The 15,933-nt window shown below is 42.3% G+C and overlaps 2 protein-coding genes across 2 annotated transcripts; both read left to right on the forward strand.

Annotated features, from left to right (window-relative positions):
- The first annotated feature begins 993 nt into the window (after nt 1-993).
- Nucleotides 994-2,871, forward strand: LOC132225160 (S-adenosylmethionine decarboxylase proenzyme 1). Its single transcript, XM_059680435.1, has one exon. The coding sequence runs from the start codon at nt 1,305-1,307 to the stop codon at nt 2,307-2,309; it is 1,005 nt and encodes a 334-aa protein (XP_059536418.1). The 5' UTR covers nt 994-1,304; the 3' UTR covers nt 2,310-2,871.
- Nucleotides 2,872-12,004: 9,133 nt separating this feature from the next.
- Nucleotides 12,005-15,171, forward strand: LOC132225194 (phosphatidylinositol 4-kinase beta-like). The gene is given in 3 exon segments (XM_059680484.1): nt 12,005-12,549; nt 12,552-12,905; nt 12,908-15,171. Coding segments are annotated over 3 exon segments (2,382 nt in total). The 5' UTR covers nt 12,005-12,137; the 3' UTR covers nt 14,524-15,171.
- The last annotated feature ends 762 nt before the right edge of the window (nt 15,172-15,933 follow it).

The following is a 15,933-nucleotide window of genomic DNA, read 5'->3' on the forward strand; positions in this document are numbered from 1 at the left end:
TCATTGTTACAAATTGAACATAATTAAAGCACAGTGATTAATCACAAAACAATATGTAATTATTTATTGTGAAACATTTATTTCTAATTAAAAATAAATGAAATTTTGTCTTGAAGCATGGTGTAGCATGGGTAACAGTCTTAATATAGCAACAGTAAACTACATTGCTACATTTTGCGACAGTATGCATAAAAAGCCAATGTCAGTGTGAAGGTTGAGATTGCTTCTTTCTCACCAGATCAGAAATTCTCGGGACAGTCTTTGCAAGAGGACAACGAAGATCATCTTCCACAACAAATCTACTTCTGTATTTAGACTTGATAACCAACAAGCTGGAAAACCCTGTTTCACAAAGATAGGTTGTTGGAAATGGAAGAAGAAGGCGCAACACAGTCTCAGACAGAACAGGATATGACTGCAAACACTTGATCCAGAATTTTGTAACTGGCATTGTAGAGAAATCAGTTCTCGCTGCATCATTGTTAATAAGTTCAATGAACTCCTTTTGTGCTGTCTCAGGAACATCTTCAACTTTGACTGTGAATGAGCTTCTGTCAAGTGCAAATGGGGTGTCAGGTAGATTTGGAAAGTACGATGAAATTTCATCTGCAAGCATGTGCTAGTGTTCTTTCACAGAAATTATCATCGTAATCCTTTTGTCTGGTTCAATGTCATGTTCCTCAAAGAAAGCAGATAAGGTAGGCAACAAGTAAATTTTATTTTCATCCAATTTTTTTTTTTTTTTGCCAAAGCTGAAGTTTCAATTGGAATAATCGGATCTTTTCAGACAAATCAAGGCATGTTGCATTTGGTCCTTGCAATGATAAATTTAACTCATCAAGATGGCAAATATGTCAACCAAGTAAGTTATTTTCTGCAGTTCACTTTTATTGCTGAAAAGTGCTTTGAACTGTGCTTTCTGATTAAAAAACGTTTTGAGTTCATCACGAAGCTCAAAAACACGTTTTAAAATTTTTCCTCTCGCTTCCACAGTATAGCCGGCGACATTAGCTAGCGCTCGCTCAGCTCGCTCTCTAACGGGGGAACAGCGGACTACAAGAGACTGAACTGTATCTGCCTCTATTTCCAACAGACTCACGTTCAACTTTTCGCTCACACACATACAAAAGCCGGGAAAATTTTATTAATTCTTTTTTTAAAAAAAGTTAATATAAAACTGTAGCAAAAAAAAAAAAAAAAAAAAGGAACCTGAAACAGCTGGAACAATCCGCAGCAGCGGCGGGAGAAGAGATTTAATTTAGTTGATTTTCTGTGGTTGTTGGTTGTTCGCTAGTCTCACGGTGATGGAAGCTGCACATTTTTTCGAAGGGACCGAGAAGCTACTGGAGGTTTGGTTCTCCAAGCAGCAAGCCGACGCGAGTCAAGGATCGGGGGATCTTCGCACCATCCCAAGATCCGAGTGGGACATACTTTTGAAGGATGTGCAATGTTCAATCATAAGTGTGACAAAAACTGACAAGCAGGAAGCTTATGTACTCAGTGAGAGTAGCATGTTTGTCTCCAAGAGACGTTTCATTTTGAAGACATGTGGTACCACCCTCTTGCTGAAAGCACTGGTTCCCCTGTTGAAACTTGCTAGGGATTACAGTGGGTTTGACTCAATTCAAAGCTTCTTTTATTCTCGTAAGAATTTCATGAAGCCTTCTCACCAAGGGTACCCACACCGGAATTTCCAGGAAGAAATAGAGTTTCTTAATGCAATTTTCCCAAATGGAGCAGCATATTGTATGGGACGTATGAATTCTGACTGTTGGTACTTGTATACTTTGGATTTCCCAGAGAGTAGGGTAATCAGTCAGCCAGATCAAACCCTGGAAATTCTGATGAGTGAGCTTGACCCAGCAGTTATGGACCAGTTCTACATGAAAGATGGTGTTACTGCAAAGGATGTCACTCGTGAGAGTGGAATTCGTGACCTGATACCAGGTTCTGTCATTGATGCCACAATGTTCAATCCTTGTGGGTATTCGATGAATGGCATGAAATCGGATGGAACTTATTGGACTATTCACATCACTCCAGAACCAGAATTTTCTTATGTTAGCTTTGAAACAAACTTAAGTCAGACCTCCTATGATGACCTGATCAGAAAAGTTGTGGAAGTCTTCAAGCCAGGAAAATTTGTGACCACCTTGTTTGTAAACCAGAGTTCTAAATGTCGCACAGTGCTTTCTTCGCCCCAGAAGATTGAAGGTTTTAAACGTCTTGATTGCCAGAGTGCTATGTTCAATGATTACAACTTTGTTTTTACCAGTTTTGCTAAGAAGCAGCAACAGCAGCAGAGTTGATTAAGAAAAATGAAGAAAAAACGCAAAAAGGAAACACACATAAAAGAAGGTGGTGGCTGCTTTTTAGATATTGATACCGGGGGCCATGCTTTCCACAACCACCACCTTGTAGTTGCAGAAAGCCCTAGATGTAATGATAGTGTAATCATTTTGAATTGTATGCATTATTATATCAAGGAGTTAGATATCTTGCATGAATGCTCTATTCTGTGTTTAGGCATCCTGTGCCACTCTTGCTGTGAAATTGAAGTGCATGTAGAAAAAAACTTTTACTATATGAAACTTTACAACACTTACGACAACAATTCAATTTGGTTTATGCACAGTGTAATATTTCTCCAGGTATCCTCCAAAATTCCCCACAGACAAGGCTTTCGTCCTCATTAGGTGTTGGCCTCAGCCTAACCATCTGGGACTGTTCTATTAAATTGCTGCCAGGATGTTACATCCAGTTACCTCCAATTTCTAGGACATATTCTCTACTAATGTTATTGAAAACAATTTCTACTTCATTCAGATGTTTTTTTCAATGGCAATTAAAGTTTTTCTTCCACGAAAAAAAAAAAAAAATTTTTCCTCTCCACAACCATCTCACTTCAGTGTGAAATAGAGCATTGTTCAGCGCATCTAACTCATTGCACAGTTGTGAAAACAGTCGACTGTTTAAAGTGCTCGCCTTTACAAAATTGACACAACTTATGATGCATTTCATTACTTCTTGTAACTCTTGTGGCAGGGTCTTCATTGCTAATATTTGCCGATGAATCATACAATGAGTTTCGATGACTTTTGATGACTCATTCAGTACCAAACGTTGAAATCCAAGAGATCTTATGCTCTTTCAGAAATGAACCAACTGTGTCAAATACATCATGTGTAGTAGTTGTCGTTTCAAGAGGTTTGCAAAAAAGAAACTCATCTTTAAAGTCGCCATCATTAATATACCTCACATAAACCAGTAACTGTGAACAGTTTGCAACATCTGTAGATTCATCAAGCTGGATACTAAATATTGGAAGTGGAGCAGATTTAATTTCCTGGATTACCTGATCAAGAATATCAGCAGACATGTCATCTATTCTTCTGCGGACAGTGTCATTAGGGAAGGAAATTGCACTCAATTTCGTAAAAAATTCATCTCCAATCATAACTCGAACAATGTCTTTGGCCACTGGCAACAGTAAATCCTCAGCAATGGGGTGAGGTTTCATAGCTCTGGCAATTCTGAGTGCCACCAAATATGAAGCTTCAACTGCTGCTACATTTGGTTTGTGGTACTTGCCACCAGTGTCAAGTCTGGCTTTCTTGAGTCCATCAGCTTTGCTTCTAAAATAGTTGGTATCCTTGACGGCAAAGATCGGATGCTTGCTATCAGGCGTTTTAGTTTGTTCAGCTTCATAGATTCAGGTGATAGAACTTCACAACAAATAACACATTGCGGTTTCTCAATTCCTGCTGTAATTATTGAGGTAAAACCATACTGTAAAAAATCCTCACTATATTTTCTTTTCTTAACGTTCTTCTCTACATGATCCATTGTCATGGGATGGTTTGCTAATGAAAATAATATATAACAATAGCTTTAATAATAAAAAAGATGATACATAGCATAGTTTCAATACAGTTCATTAAAGTTTCCTATGATTTACCATTCTCTGTGTTGTTGTTTTTACATACCTGTTACTATCACAAGGGGGCAGTATTCACATCAAACACAGCTGAATATAAAAAGATCAATCAGCATCCAGATTAAGTTCCCATGGTACAGATATTTTTTTTTGCAGTAGTTGATGATTTTACAGTACATAATTTTAAATTTACCCAGTAATTATAATTCATGAAGTGTCGTTTTACCTCCAATACTGCTGCTTTCAAGACAGTAGCTGCTTTTAACAGAGTAGCTGCTTTCAACACAGCAGCTGCTTTCTACACAGTAGCTGCTCTCTACACATGTGTGACTGGTCCACATAAGTACATTATGGTGCCAACCCTGTCACATACACCTGTATTTGTATGGGGTGTATGTGATGGTGTTGGCGCGATGATGTCATCATGCCAGGTACTCATGTGGGTATATCTGCATGTGGGCGGACCCCCCTGGAGATGGATAGAGGAGCGGTGTCTCGGTTCCTAAGACCATCAAAAATATGTGTTTTCTGATGATCTTAGGAGACCCCTGTGAAAGGGTCATTCGACCCCCAAAGGGAACGTGACCCACAGGTTGAGAACCGCTGAGCTTGGGGAAGGAAGGCTTACTCTTGCAAGAATTTCGTGCAAGAATTTAGTATATATATAATCAATCTGCAACTATGAGATTTTGTGTTTTTCTGCTTAATCCCATCACCTTTTACATCCTGCTCCCTGCTCCACTCTGACAGCTGAGTCTGTTCCATGTATCCATACCTCTGTTTCTATTTTGTTCATCAGTTTATTTATTTTTTTGTTGTGTTGACTGTTGCCATTTTTAAAAATATATTTTTTATTATTGATTGTATTACAGATATCTCCCATTTCCCGCACCCCCTTCCCTCTCCTCCTCCCAGCCCCTCCCCACCACCAGGTCTTTATTACACTATTGCCCATGTTAATGGGCTATGCATATCCTATATAATAAAAGGCTGATATGCAAATTGACTGAATGGCAGAATGACCGGTTGCTATGACACACACTGACAATTAAAGGACACTCAACACAGGAGCTGCCTCCTGGTGGTCAGTGTGCTCCCACAGGGGGAGCACCACTCAGCCAGAAACCAGGCTCACAGCTGGCAAGTACAGCAGCGGTGGCTAAAGCCTCTCCCGCCTCTGTGGCAGCGCTAAGGATGTCCGACTGACATCCCCCGAGGGCTCCCGGACTGTGAGAGGGCATAGGCCGGGCTTAGGGACCCCCTCTCTGAGTGCACGAATTTTGTGCACTGGGCCTCTACTAAGTATGTTAGTTCTTTGGTTTCTCTCTTCTTATCTCCCCAACCCATATCAAGGTATGTTCTATGCCTCCATGCTTCAAGTGTTATTTTGTTGGCCAATTCATTTTGTTAATTAGATTCCATAAATAAGTGAGATAATGTGATATTTGTCTTTCTCAGTTTGGCTTATTTCACTTCACATAATATTTTCCAAGTCTATCCATGCTATCCCAAAGGGTAAGAGATCCCTCTTTTTTATAGTTGCATAGTATTCTATAGTGTAAATGTCCTACAGCTTTTTTATCCATTCATCTACTGATGGGCACTTAGACTGTTTCCAAACCTTAGCTATTATTTTTTAAAAAAAATATCTTTATTGTTGAAATTATTATTATTATTATTTTTAATATATTTTATTAATTTTTTACAGAGAGGAAGGGAGAGAGATAGAGAGTTAGAAACATCGATGAGAGAGAAACATCGATCAGCTGCCTCCTGCACACCCCCCACTGGGTATGTGCCCACAACCCAGGTACATGCCCTTGACCGGAATCGAACCTGGGACCTTTCAGTCCGCAGGCCGACGCTCTATCCACTGAGCCAAACCGGTTATGGCGATTGTTGAAATTATTACCTATGTTCCCTTTTCCTCCCATTGACCCCCTCCAGCCTGTTCCTGACCCCCACTTCAGGACTTCACCACCCTATTGTCTGTGTCCATAGGTTATGAATATATGCATACAAGTTCTTTTGTTTCCCCCCTCCCATGCCCCCCTCTGAGGTTCTACACTCTGTTACATGCTTCCATGTCTCTGGATCCACCCCGTTCATCAGTTTATTTTGGTCATTAGATTCCACATATTAGTGAGATCATGTGATACTTGTCTTTCTCTGACTGGCTTATTTTGCTTAGCATAATACTCTCTAGGTCCCTTGATGCTGTCTCAAAGTGTAAGAGATTCTTCTTTTTTACTACTGCACATTATTCCAAGGTATAAATGTACCACAGTATTTTTATTAATTTGTCTATTGCTGGGCACTTGGGCTGTTTCCAAATATTAGTTATTGTAAATAATGCTGTTATGAACATAGGGGTGCATATATTCTTTCTGATAATTGTTTCAGGTTTCTTAGGATATATTTTCAAAAGTGGTATTGCTGGGTCAAATGGAAGTTCCATTTTTAATTTTTTGAGGAATCTCCATACTGTTTTCCATAGTGGCTGCACCAATCTGCATTTCTACCAGCAGTAAACTAGAGTTCCCTTTTCTTCACATCCTCGTCAGCATTTGCTGTTTGTTGACTTTTTGATGGTAGCCATTCTGACAGGTGTGAGGTGATATCTCATTGTGGTTTCAATTTTTATTTCTCTGATGATTAGTGCCTTTGAGCATTTTTTATGTCTCTTGACCATTCGTATGTCCTCTTTGGAGAAATGTCTATTTAGGTCTTCTTCTACTTCTTTTTTTAATTCTTTATTGTTTAAAGTAGTACATGAGTCTCCCTTCCCCCCCCCCATTGAAATAAGCCAGTCAGAGAAAGATAAATGTCACATGATCTCACTTATTTGTAGGTCATCTTCTTATTTTTTAAAATATATATTTTATTGATTTTTTACAGAGAGGAAGGGAGAGGGATAGAGAGTTAGAAACATCGATCAGAGGGAAACATCGATCAGCTGCCTCCTGCACACTCCCTACTGGGTATGTGCCCGCAACCAATGTACATGCCCTCAACCAGAATCGAACCTGGGACCCTTGAGTCTGGAGGCCGATGCTCTATCCACTGAGCCAAACCGGTTAGGGCTTCTTCTTATTTTTTAATTGGATTGTTTGCCTTCCTTTTGTGTTATTGGCCTACTCAGGCGTTCTTTTTATGTTTTGGATATTAACCCCTTCTTAGATGTATCATTGGCAAATATATTCTCCCATCCACTGGGTTCTCTTTTCATTTTGATGGTGGTTTCTTTTGCTGTTCAGAAACATTGTATTTTGATGTAGTTACATTTGTTTATTTTCTCCTTAGTTTCTTTTGCCCTAGGAGATGTATCAGTAAACATATTGCTATGTGACATGTCTGATATTTTACTTCCTATGTTCTCCTCTAAAATTTTTCTGTTTTCATGCCTTACATTTAAGTCTTTTATACACCTTGAGTTTATTCTTGTTTATGGTGTAAGTTGGTGGTCTAGTTTCATCTTTTTGCATGAATCTGTCCAGTTTTTCCAGCACCATTTGTTGAAGAGACTGTCTTTATTCTATTATATGTCCTTGCCTCCTATGTCAAATATTAATTGACCATAATGGTTTGTCAGTTTCTGGGGTTTCTGTTCTGATCCATTGGTCTATATGCCTGTTCTTGTGCCAGTACCAAGATGTTTTGTTTATAATGGCTTTAAAGTATAGTTTGATATCTGGTATTGTGATCCCTCTTCCTTTGTTCTTCTTTCTCAAGATTGCTACACCTATTTGGGGTCTTTTATGGTTCCATGTAAATTTTTGGAGTTCTAGCTCTGTGAAGAATTGCATTGATATTTTACTAGGGATTATGTTAAATCTGTAGATTGTTTTGGGTAATATGGACATTTTAATGATGTTAATTTGACAATCCTTGGACATAGTATCCTCTTCCATTTGTTCGTATCTTCCCTTATTTTTTTTTTCAATGTCCTATAGTTTCCCAAGTATAGGTCTTTTACCTCCTTGATTAAATTTATTCCTAGGTATATTTTGTTATTGATGTTGTTGTTGCAATGGTAAATGGGATTGCTTTTTTAGCTTCTCTTTCTGAGAGTTCATTATAGGTGTATAAAAATGCCATCAATTTGTGCTTGTTGATTTTTTAGCCCAATACCTTGCCAGATTCATCTATTAAGTCTAAACTCCTGTCTTTTGGGTTTTGATGTACAATATCATGTCATCTGTGAATAATGACAGTTTTATTTCCTCCTTCCAATTTGTATGCCTTTTATCTCTTCATGTTGTCTGGTTGCTGTGGCTAGGACTTCCAGTACTGTATTGAATAAGAGTGGTGAAAACAGACATTCTTTCCTTGTTCATATTCTTGAGGGAAATTCTTTTAGTTTTTGCCCATTGAGTATGATGTTGGCTGTAGGTTTGTGATATATGGCCTTTATTATGTTGAGGTATGGTCCCTCTATTTCCACTTTACTGAAAGTTTTTATCAAAACCGGACTGGATTTTATCGAATGCTTTTTCTGCATCAATTGATATTATCATATGATTTTTATCTTTCAATTTGTTAATGCAATGTATCACATTTATTGATTTGCAAATACTCTACCAGCCTTGCATCCCCAGAATAAATCCCACTTGGTCATGGTGAATGATCTTTATATATTGATTTCAGAGAGGAAGGGAGAGGGAAAGAGAAATAGAAACATCAGTGAGAAGAGAGAATCATTGATTGGCTGCCTCCTGCACACCCCCTACTGGGAATCAAGCCTGAAACCAGGCATGTGTTTTCATTGGCAACCCCCCAGAGCTGAGATATCTCTCCAGAACCAGCCAGATATCTCTGTGGGAACCAGCCAGCCCTTTCATGCCTCCGCCCTTCCTGCCAGTCACTGTGTTATCTCCCTTGGTTATATTTCTGTCCTTGGTTATCATAGTTCTCTCCAGCTAGTCTTCAGTTGATTATTCAGGATGTTTTCTGGTTTTTGTATTTTAGTTGTAATTCCAGTTTGGTCCTGGGAACACGACAGGTGGAGGTGGACCTCAGAGTGCCTCAGACTGACCACAGCTACAACAGGATGCTGAGAGCCAAGCCTGGACAGCTCCTGACATTGGCCGATACAAAAGTTCCTCTTGGGAAGCCTGTAATCAGTATAAAAAACAGTGAGCCTCAGACAATATAATCTGCCTAGTTGAACTTTACTTGGCTGTTTTTTTTTTCTTTTTTCAATATTTTCCTTATTGAAAATATTTTTCAATATTTCCCCCCTTTTATTGCTTAGGTATTATTATTGCTAATATTTTTTCTCTTTTCTCTCTTGTTTCTTTCATATCTCTTATTGGCTTCTATTGTTTTCTTACTCTATATTTTTTCTTTCCATTCTTTCTTTCACTTTGTCTTTCTTCCTCTTCTTTTTACTTTGCATATTTTTTCTTTCTTTATCTGCCTTCATGTATTTTTTTACATTTTAATTTTCCTACTCTCTACTCTTAATTTTGCTCTCCACTTTTCCTTTCAGAATATTTTTTCTGACCCTTTTCTTTTCCAGTATTCTCTTTATTTTTTATTTTACTGTTAGTATTATTATCTTTTTCTCTCTTTCATTTTTGTTTATTGTTCTTGTTCTCTTATCCCTTTCTTAATTCTCTTTTCTTTTGTGGTTGTTTTTACTGTTGTTGTCAGGATCTATTGTATGCTTTTGTATGTTTCCTGCTTGTTTGGTTTTGTTTGTTTTGCCCTGTCACCACCTGTACAGCAGCTTGCATAACATAGTTATGGCTGAGCCTTACAGTTACCAATCTGAGAAGAAAACCCACACACGAATGGGAAAACAATAATCAAGATCCAATTAAAACAGGAGAATCCAAATAACCCACAAAAGTGTCACTCCTAGAGTATCTAGCTCAATAATTCAAGGAGACTTCACCACTGGGTGTCACAGGACATTTACTGCAAAAGCCCACACCACGAAAAATGAGTCATAATAAATATAGCCACAAACACAAAGAAACAACTAAAATGGGGAGACAAATAAATTAAGAGAAGAAAAACTGCCTGAAAACAACCTAACTGAGATGGATGTAAGCAAATGATCATGCATAGAATTCAGAGTAATGGTTATAAAGATGCTCAAGGAACTTAGTGAGAACTACTATATCACCATGAAAAAGGACACAAAAAGCATAAATAATAAACAGGCAGAGATGAAGAATACTATATCTGACATCAAAAATATGCTGTAAGGAATTGAAAACAGGCTTGATGAACCAGAGGAACGAATAAGTGAATTAGAAGACAAGGTAGAAAATATCAACATAATCAGAGAAGCAAAACAACAAAAACAACACTTAAAAAGCATGAGTAGAGTTTAAGGAAACTTTGAAATGGAACAACATCTGCATCATAGGGGTAGCAGAGGGAAAAAAGTGATCAAGAGATAAAGTGTTTGAAGAAATAATGACAGAAAACTTCCCTAACCTGGTGAAGGAAACAGTCATATAATTTCAAGGAGCAAAGAGAGTACCAATCAAGATGAGTCCAAGGAGGCCACAAAACACATCATATTTAAAATGAAAAATGTTAAAGACAAAGAGAATCTTAAGGGCAGTAAAAGAGAGAAAGACAGTTATCTACAAAGAAGCTCCCATACAGCTGTTAGCTGATTTCTCAACAGAAATACCATACCCCAGAAAGAAATGGCAAGAAATATTTATTTTTTATTTTTTTTTGCATAAAATATTTAAAATAGTAAAAAGGATCTACAATCAAGATTACTCTATCCAGCAGGGCTATCATTCAGAATTGAAGGTGAAATAAAGAGCTGCAAAGACAAAAAAAAGCTAAAGGAGTTTATTGCCACCAAACTTGAAATGCAAGAAATGTTAAAGAGACTGCTGTAAGAAGAAATAGAGTGAAATAGCCATAAAGAATAAAAATGGGAAAAAAACCAAGATGGCGGCATAGGTTAACGCCAGAGATTGCTGCCTCGAACAACCACTTCAAAAAACAACTAAAAGAACGAACAGAAATCATCCAGAACCACAGGAAGGCTGGCTGAGTGGAAATTCTACAACTAGGAGGAAAGAGAATATCATACCCAGACTCAGAGGAGGCACAATGCTGAAGTGAAATATTAAGGTGCGGAGTGCACGCGGAGTGGGCTGGAGGCGGAGGGCGCGGTTGTTGTTTTCAATCAGGAGGGAGTTTCAGACTCTGAGCTCCAGATCCGAGCGAGTCTCTAGGGACCCAGACTCAAACGGGAGAAGCGGGACTGTCTGGCTTAGGTCGGAACTCGAAGGCAGCTTTCTCTCTGAGGTTTGCAGTGGTTTCTGGGACTCTGTGAGGCAGAGCCCCTAGGGACGGAACTGAGAGCAGCCATAACTGCTTGCTCCGGCCCACCCTGTAGATCCCCGGGGACCCGCCCCGCCCAAGCCCTGCGCAGAGCCATTTGCCGGATAGCCTCAGGCAAACGCTAGATTAGCACCTCCCTAGAGATCCAGCACAGAAGCTCTCCCACTGCAGACACAGCAGACTCTCATAGCCAGTTGGCCTGGAGGTCAAATCACCCCCAGTATTGCCGACAACAATCAAGGCTTAACTACAACAAGACTGCGCACAAAGACCACTAGGGGGTGCACCAAGAAAGCATAAAAAATGTGCAGACAAAGAAACAGGACAAAACTGTCAATGGAGGATATTGAGTTCAGAACCACACTTTTAAGGTCTCTTAAGAACTGTCTAGAAGCCGCCGATAAATGTAGTGAGATCCTCAAGAAATCTAATGAGACCCTCGATGTTGTGATAAACAACCAACTAGAAATTAAGCATACACTGACTGAAATAACGAATACTATACAGATTCCCAACAGCAGACCAGAGGAGCGCAAGAATCAAGGCAAAGATTTGAAATGCGAAGAAGCAAAAAACACCCAACCAGAAAAGCAAAATGAAAAAAGAATCTGAAAATATGAAGATAGTGTAAGGAGCCTCTGGGACAGCTTCAAGTGTACCAACATCAGAATTATAGGGGTGCCAGAAGATGAGAGAGAGCAAGATATTGAAAACCTATTTGAAGAAATAATGACAGAGAGGGAAGCGCAGGTGGTCAATGGAACCCAGGAGCAGCTGCTGCTGCTGAGGCGGCGGTGTCGGCAGCCCGACCCCGACCGCCCGCACCCCCTCCGCGGGGGTCCCCCGGAGCTTGGAAGCTCGAAGTCTGGCTGTGGCCATGGGAGACACGGTAGTGGAACCTGCCACCCTGAAGCCAACTTCTGAGCCCTCTCCTGGTCCATCAGGGAATAACGGGGGCTCCTTGCTAAGCGTCATCATGGAGGGGGGTGGGGAGCTATCAGTGATTGACCCCGAAGTGGCCCAAAAGGCCTGCCAGGAGGTGCTAGAGAAGGTCAAGCTTTTGCATGGAGGCGTGGCCATTTCTAGCAGAGCCACTCCACTGGAGGTGGTCAATGGGGATGGTGTGGACAGTGAGATCCGCTGCCTGGACGATCCTCCTGCCCAGATAAGAGAGGAGGAAGATGAGATGGGGGTCACTGTGGCCTCGGGCACAGCCAAGGGAGCAAGAAGGCGGCGGCAGAACAACTCAGCCAAACAGTCTTGGCTGCTGAGGCTGTTTGAGTCAAAACTATTGACATCTCCATGGCCATTTCATACCTGTATAACTCCAAGGAGCCTGGAGTGCAAGCCTACATCGGCAATCGGCTCTTCTGCTTTTGCAATGAGGACGTGGACTTCTATCTGCCCCAGTTGCTTAACATGTACATCCACATGGATGAGGACGTAGGTGACGCCATCAAGCCCTACATAGTCCACCGATGCCGCCAGAGCATTAACTTTTCCCTACAGTGTGCCCTGTTGCTTGGGGCCTACTCTTCAGACATGCACATTTCCACTCAACGACACTCCCATGGGACCAAGCTACGGAAGCTGATCCTCTCAGATGAGCTGAAGCCAGCTCACCGAAAGAGGGAGCTGCCCTCCTTGAGCTGTCTCCCTCTAAAAGGACTCACCAGCGCTCTAAGTCAGATGCCACCGCCAGTATAAGTCTCAGCAGCAACCTGAAACGAACAGCCAGCAACCCCAAAGTGGAGAATGAGGATGAGCCTGTCAGACTAGCTCCTGAGCGAGAATTCATCAAGTCCTTGATGGCGATCGGCAAGCGGTTGGCCACGCTCCCCACTAAGGAGCAAAAAACACAGCGGCTGATCTCAGAGCTCTCCCTGCTTAACCATAAGCTCCCTGCCCGAGTCTGGCTGCCCACTGCTGGCTTTGACCACCACGTGGTCCGCGTGCCCCACACCCAGGCTGTTGTCCTCAACTCCAAGGACAAGGCTCCCTACCTGATCTATGTGGAAGTCCTTGAATGTGAAAACTTTGACACCACCAATGTCCCCGCCCGGATCCCCGAGAACCGAATCCGGAGCACACGGTCCGTAGAGAACCTGCCCAAATGCGGTATCACCCATGAGCAGCGGGCAGGCAGCTTTAGTATTGTGCCCAACTATGACAACGATGATGAGGCCTGGTCCGTGGACGACATAGGCGAGCTGCAGGTGGAGCTCCCTGAAGTGCACACCAACAGCTGTGACAACATCTCCCAGTTCTCTGTGGACAGCATCACCAGCCAGGAGAGCAAGGAGCCTGTGTTCATTGCAGCAGGGGACATCCGACGGCGCCTTTCGGAGCAGCTGGCTCACACCCCCACAGCCTTCAAACGAGACCCAGAAGACCCTTCTGCAGTTGCTCTCAAAGAGCCCTGGCAGGAGAAAGTGCGGCGGATCAGAGAGGGCTCTCCCTATGGCCATCTCCCCAATTGGCGGCTCCTGTCAGTCATTGTCAAGTGCAGGGATGATCTTCGGCAGGAGCTGCTGGCCTTCCAGGTGCTGAAACAGCTGCAGTCCATATGGGAACAGGAGCAAGTGCCGCTGTGGATCAAGCCATACAAGATTCTTGTGATTTCGGCTGACAGTGGCATGATTGAACCAGTGGTCAACGCTGTGTCCATCCACCAGGTGAAGAAACAGTCACAGCTCTCCTTGCTCGATTACTTCCTTCAGGAGCATGGCAGTTACACCACTGAGGCATTCCTCAGTGCCCAGCACAATTTCGTGCAAAGTTGCGCTGGCTACTGTTTGGTCTGCTACCTGCTGCAAGTCAAGGACAGACACAATGGGAACATCCTTTTGGACGCAGAGGGCCACATCATCCACATTGACTTCAGTTTCATCCTGTCCAGCTCTCCCTGAAACCTGGGCTTTGAGACGTCAGCCTTTAAGCTGACCACAGAGTTTGTGGACGTCATGGGCGGCCTGGATGGTGACATGTTCAACTACTACAGGATGCTGATGCTACAAGGGCTGATTGCTGCTCGGAAACACATGGACAAAGTGGTGCAGATCGTGGAGATCATGCAGCAAGGTTCTCAGCTCCCTTGCTTCCACGGCTCCAGCACCATCCGCAACCTCAAGTAGAGGTTCCACATGAGCATGACCGAGGAGCAACTGCAGCTGCTGGTGGAGCAGATGGTGGGCGGCAGCATGCGGTCCATCACCACCAAGCTCTATGATGGCTTCCAGTACCTCACCAACGGCATCATGTGACACCCTCTCAGGCCCCAGCGCGGTGGGGCATTCAGGGGACCCTCCCTGGGAGAAACCCCAAACCAGGAAACACCCACCCATGGGAAATGGAAGGCAAGAAATAGAAAGGATCATGTGGTGACTGGAGAGCTTGCCAGGGGAGAGCCAGTTGTGGGGTCCAGGCTTGCTGGGGCTTCCCTGCCCCCTGCGGTGTCAGTATTACCACCTGAGGGACCCCAGGACTCACTGCCTCCCAGAGGAGAGAGGTGACAAATGTGAGGGCACTGGGCCTTTCTTCTCGCCAGGGTCCAAGAGGTTCTTTCCACAGGCCATCTTCTTAATCTATTCTAGGTCCCAGGAAGGGGAAGAGTGGGTTCTTGGTACTTACAGTTTGATCCTGTGGTTCGCCTTTAGCCATGCTGCTGCCTGACTGTTCCTCCCAGGACTGACTCCTAGCCTGAGGTCCCCTTGGCAGGTGGGCTCTGGCACAGGGTCCTGCCCTTGCTGAGTCCCCATCACAGAGACCACGAGGGTTATCACAACCCCTCTCCTACAGAGGGAACTGGCCTAGCCACAGGGAATTCCTTGCCCTGATCCCTTCCCACATCCAGGGAAATAGCTCTCAATTTTTTAATTTTTGTTTGAAATAAAGTCCTTAGTTAGCCAATAAATAAATAAATAAATAAAAGAAATAATGAAAGAAAACTTCCCCCACCTGGTGAAAGAAATAGACTTACAGGTCCAGGAAGCATAGAGAACCCCACACAAAAGGAATCCAAAGAGGACCACACCAAGACACATCATAATTAAAATGCCAAGAGCAAAAGACAAAGAGAAAATCCTAAAAGCAGAAATAGAAAAACAGTCAGTTACCTACAAGGGAGTACCCATATGACTGTCAGCTGATTTCTCAACACAAACTATGCAGGCCAGAAGGGAATGGCAAGAAATATTCAAAGTGATGAATAGCAAGAACCTACAACCAAGATTACTTTATCCAGTAAAGCTATCATTCAGAATTGAAGGTCAGATAAAGAGCTTCACAGATAAGGAAAAGCTAAAGGAGTTCATCACCACCAAACCAGTATTATATGAAATGCTGAAAGGTATCCTTTAAGAAGAGGAAGAAGAAGAAAAAGGTAAAGATACAAATTATGAACAACAAACATGCATCTATCAACAAGTGAATCTAAGAATCAAGTGAATAAATAATCTGGTGATCATAATAGAATCAGGGACATAGAAAGGGAATGGACTGACTATTCTTGGGGGGGAAAGGGATGTGGGAGATGCGGGAAGAGACTGGACAAAAATCGTGCACCTATGGGTGAGGACAGTGGGTGGGGAGTGAGGGCGGAGGGTGGGGCGGGAACTGGGAGGAGGGGAGTTATGGGGGGGGAAAAAGAGGAACAAATGTAATAATCTGAACAA

This window comes from Myotis daubentonii, chromosome X (genome assembly GCF_963259705.1).
Source record: "Myotis daubentonii chromosome X, mMyoDau2.1, whole genome shotgun sequence".
NCBI classification, from domain to species: Eukaryota; Metazoa; Chordata; class Mammalia; order Chiroptera; family Vespertilionidae; genus Myotis; species Myotis daubentonii.

Excerpts from the sequence above, each read along its gene's own strand:
- LOC132225160 (XM_059680435.1), top strand. The coding sequence starts at position 1,305 with ATGGAAGCTGCACATTTTTTCGAAGGGACCGAGAAGCTACTGGAGGTT.